Genomic DNA, 5,000 nt, shown 5'->3' with positions numbered 1-5,000 from the left:
ACTAGGTCGAGATAACAAACAATAGCTCACATTCTTCAACAAAGGTCAGTCTTGCTCTCTCTCCCTCCCTATTTCTCCTAGTCTGCATTCCAGGGGCCGGCTGAAAATTGTGAAATAACTTGCTGTGTGCCTAAATCAGCCAAGTATTGTTTCTGATCGAGATGAAAGTTTAAGGTCTATTATCTTATTTTCAGTGTTGTAACATTGAGGGCCAAATTATGAATCATATTTTCCTATAGGGTGCCATATTTGTGGTTTGTTATAATAAAGACGCTGCGGTGATTATAAAACATTTTCTCTCCTAATGGGTCATGCAAATGTTATCCATAACAATTTGAAACGAAAAAAGAAACGTCCGTTGTGCAGAGATTTGTTGGCAACAAAGACGCTACAATCAGACTGGCAAGGATTGTTGGTACAGTGCGCCACCCTGTGGTGGAAGAACGCAGTTACAGCCAGCGCTTGTATACATTTACATTTATTCATTTAGCAGACGCTTTTATCCAAAGCGACTTCCAAGAGAGAGCTTTACAAAGTGCATAGGTCACTGATAAGAACAACAAGATAGCCCCAAAAACATTGCGGGTAGCCAAAACATTAAGCACATATTGTGAACAACCAAAATAAGTGCCAAAGGGAAGAACCATAAGAGCATGTAGTTAAACAAGTTACAATTAAACAACATGAATCGCTATAAGTGCAAATGTACCTGTGTACCTGCGAGTACAACAATTTAAATCAGTAACCACTAACCAACATGAGCAGCAAGACTCTAAGCAAGAGTCATTTCTAACCTTGAGGAAACTAACATGGGGTCCAGCAAAGTACCGTTGTACTCCCGTCTTGAGCCTTTTCTTGAAGGTATACACTGTTGGTAGGCAGAGGACATAAATTAAAATGTCCAGTTCAACACAAAGGAATAAAAATAAACAAATATTTTAGGCACAAAGCGTGGACAAGGCCTTCCATGAGTTTTCTAGCGTACGTCGTAATACGTCCACGAACTGTTCCATCAGATCTCTTAAGGGGGGGAACAAATCTCAATGAAGGATCCTGATGATCTCAGGTGCTGACAGGTGGTTATGACGTCATAACACCGTTCTTTTAGTAACACCTAATACAGGCCACTGTCGTTCCAATTTTGCCACATCAGACACCAGCACCTGTCATTCAAGTTGGTTGCTGACTGTTCAGGGGCTGCGACTGAGACCCCTGATGTCGAGATGAACCGGTCACATTTTGAAGATCAGTAACTCAAACCTACCTGCCAAATTCAAAAATGCACACCGAGAAGGTTTTGCGCGGGATGGGTTACAAGCTGGGGATAACGATCGGCGAGGGAAGCTACTCCAAAGTCAAACTGGCCAGCTCACAGAAACACAACTCACAGGTCGCCATCAAAATCGTTGACCGTAGAAAGGCACCTCTTGACTTCGTGAGCAAGTTTCTACCCAGAGAACTAGCACTGTTGAGAACTGTCAGACACGCCAACATAGTGCATGTGCACGAATTCATCGAAGTTTGCAACGGGAAACTATACATTGTTATGGAGGCAGCAGTAACGGATTTACTCCAAAAGATCCAAGAGGTCAGTTGCATCGCTGAAGACCAGGCCAAGCCTATGTTCTCCCAGATTGTCAGCGCTGTAGACTACCTTCACGAAAACAACATCGTGCATAGAGACTTGAAGTGTGAAAATGTACTACTGACTATAGACAATCAGGTGAAGATCACCGACTTTGGTTTTGGGAGGTTTTCTGCGGGCTACCCGGAACTGAGTAGCACCTACTGCGGATCTGCGGCCTATGCCCCACCCGAGGTCCTCCTTGGAGTTCCGTACGACCCTAAGAAATATGATGTGTGGAGTCTGGGTGTTATTCTGTATGTCATGGTCACCGGGTGCATGCCGTTCGACGATACCAACGTCAGCAAGCTCCCGCGCATCCAGCGCAAGGCCTTGGTCTATCCAGAAGACTCAACAGTGAGCGAACCTTGCCGAGAATGCATCAAAGTTTTGTTGCAGTTCAGCCCCTCGAACCGTCCTACCATAAAACAGGTGTTAGAGCAGTCTTGGCTGCAATAGACAAGAGGCTTTGGGATGAGTGTATCATTAAACGTGGTTCAATTGCAAAACAAACTTACTTCTTGATGTGTTGTCACGATTTGTTTTGAAGTCTGTGTCTAGTCCCGAGGGGAAAAAAACTAACGGCTTTTGCATATAGTTTCATAACCAAATGTTGAACAATAAAGCAACCTGAACCTGGCAACTACAAAGATAAGTAGCCCAATAACAGGTTTGGACCATGGCAACTATCTGAACTTTGTGTACACCCGTAAATCACGATAATGTATTATAATTTTTAAAAGTCACACACAGGCTACTCCAACACTATAGCCTACTCAGGGAAGCCAAACGTTCAGCGGTGGGAAAGAAAACGTGAATATGTCTAAGGAAAGACGAAATTCACTCACACCTAGCCAAAAGTACGCTAACAAAGCAAACCAGAGAGAAAAAACTGCTTGTGACCTGAGTTTCAAAGCCATTGAAGAGCAGAGGAATTCGACGCTGGAGAGGCACGAGCGAATGACTGACGCATACCACTCTAAACTGGAACAGTACAGCGCCGCGCTCTCCAAACCAGTCGCGATGGAGGGCTCCACTGTGAAGGGCCCCACGGATGGCGTGGACGAAGAGAACACGTCAAGTAAGCAGAAGCCCTCTCAGATATACCTGTCCCGCAGAAGATGGTCCACGGCATTCTAAGCGTCAAAGTGGTTACTGAACATGGGTAACCGCATTCAGGAACAGGGGAAATACAGTTGTCTCCCCGAAGGAATTGGAGTCAAACAAGAGTTTTTGTAAAAAATAATAATCCAGATGGACTTGTTATAGTCTGTAACACGTGTTGACGTTAGTTGTCAGGTCTTTTCCATACTGAAGACTTCGAAAACGATCTAACGATCAAACACCTGGTTCTCAATAAAAGTGTTTTTTTGGATCATGTCAACGGGTAATTCTTCACTGACTAACTAAAATAAACATGACAAGGAAAGGGATTAAAATTAGTTTATTATTATTACTTGATAAAGCAGAAAACAAACCCCAAAACAAATAGGAACATTTCTTGTACATAGTTTCCCCCCCCCCCCCCCCCCCCCCCCCCCCAGGGTGATGCATTGCATTTTGAACAGCGCGAGCACCCACAAAAACGGAATGGTATTCTACTCGTCACACAGAAGCAGGTAGCAAAGACAGCACCGATGCTGCTGCACGAGGACGCCAAACGAGCCCAACACAGCTCCAGGAGCAGGAAAGCATCTCGAAACTGCCGTTTCATACCGTCTCCTTTCAACCTCATCCACACAGGTAGACTTGGGACACGTGAAGGTCATGTGGACAAAGTCAACCAGATATCAGATAACAGGGAGACGCTTTTACACTACGGAGACACGAACCAGAAGTTTAAAATATGCTTTCAAAAGGCAACCTAGTCACTTCAGTGTACTACTTTGATCTGTAAAAAGTCTAAAAAATCTTGAGAGAAAAGTAGTCCACTGCATGAGGCATACAGTCTCACCTAGAAGACTTCTGACAAACATACGGTTTTCTAAAAGGCTTCAGAATAATGACAATGGGTGATGATAACCAGCAATATTGCTTACAGGTACTGAGTCATGTGTGGGCCATGTGTGACAAACACAAAAGTTCTTTACTCAAAGAGTTTGTGTGTGCACCAGCACCTTTAAGATTTCATAGACTTGGGACCCACAGAGCCCATTTGTTAAGAAACACAGACATACACAAACGTCTCACACACATAATCGTAAGATCTGGAATACATCTCACACACACACACACACACACACACACAGCCATCAAAACATGTCAAGAAAAAGAAGGAACATTTATTGAGGGGAAAAGGAGAGAAAAAGGGAGAGGGAGAATAATACAAAAAGATTTGAAATGGTGCAGCACAGAGTAAGAACCTAAATTCAAAGCATTGTTTTATATTTTCAGATTAGCTGTCGTGTCTACAAGGCCCCTAAAATGCAGTTTCAGCCTTGGCAGTGTGAACCAGGAGAAGGCAATAGAATCGACTCATCTTTTGGGAGCCGTACACAAGGAAAGCTCTAGTTTGTCAGGCCTCTCTCAGAAGGAATACGATCGTCTTGTAAGTGTGGTTTTCGCTTCAAGTCCCATTAGTGTTAGCTTAGCACACATTTTCTGCCCTCTTACACATCGAAACATGCTGACATTCCGACAAGTCGGATAGCTAAGCTAATTCGGGGACCTAACCTCAAACTCATCCACTCAATTCCTTGTAAAAGAAACGCTAATGCTAAAGGGTTTATGCATAACTAAATTCTGAAAGCTGTCCAGCTTATTAGACAAAGAGTTGGCTCTCAGGAGTGACTGGACAAAAGAAAAATAATCCACCACAACCGTAGGACTAAAAAGCAAAACAATGATGTCACTAAAAGATGACATCCCTTTAACCCCCCCCACCCTCCACTTCCGATTTTTTATTTTTATTTTTTTTAAACATCCGAGGGTTCAAATAAAACAACGAGGGGTCTATTATTGGACTCGTCGCCGTTTCTTTGGAAGGTTTCCTAGGTGACGGCTTAATCCTTTTCTTCACCCCCCAAATAACGAATGTTTAAAAATCGAACAGGACACCAGCAGATGTAAAACCACCTTATCAGTAACATTACCCTTTAAACAGGCCTCAACAAGAGGCCACGTCCAAAAATATTAGGGATCGCAATATCTCTTTACACAGTATTACTTTACAGAATGAAGGGGGGTGGAGGGGTCAAATATTCTACCATTTAGCCATACAAAATACCCCTCCCCCCCACACACACACACACCTTACTTACCTCCCCTGCTTGATAAACCATTGGTGACTGAGGCAGTCAGATGGAGACATTTCTGAAACGTTTTTTTTCTTTTTCTTTTTGTACAGTCTTTTTTTAAATCTTTTTTTGTATATACT

At 43.2% G+C, this 5,000-nt stretch overlaps 1 protein-coding gene across 1 annotated transcript; it reads left to right on the top strand.

Moving 5' to 3' along the window:
• Window positions 1-1,279: 1,279 nt before the first annotated feature.
• On the top strand, window positions 1,280-2,141 carry tssk6 (testis-specific serine kinase 6). The gene has a single exon (XM_067230024.1). The coding sequence runs from the start codon at window positions 1,280-1,282 to the stop codon at window positions 2,081-2,083; it is 804 nt and encodes a 267-aa protein (XP_067086125.1). The 3' UTR covers window positions 2,084-2,141.
• Window positions 2,142-5,000: the final 2,859 nt, after the last annotated feature.

The sequence above is a fragment of the Osmerus mordax genome, chromosome 26 (assembly GCF_038355195.1).
Source record: "Osmerus mordax isolate fOsmMor3 chromosome 26, fOsmMor3.pri, whole genome shotgun sequence".
NCBI lineage: Eukaryota > Metazoa > Chordata > Actinopteri > Osmeriformes > Osmeridae > Osmerus > Osmerus mordax.
The sequence above is the reverse complement of the archived record's forward strand: the minus strand, read 5'-3'. Positions and strand labels throughout refer to the sequence as shown.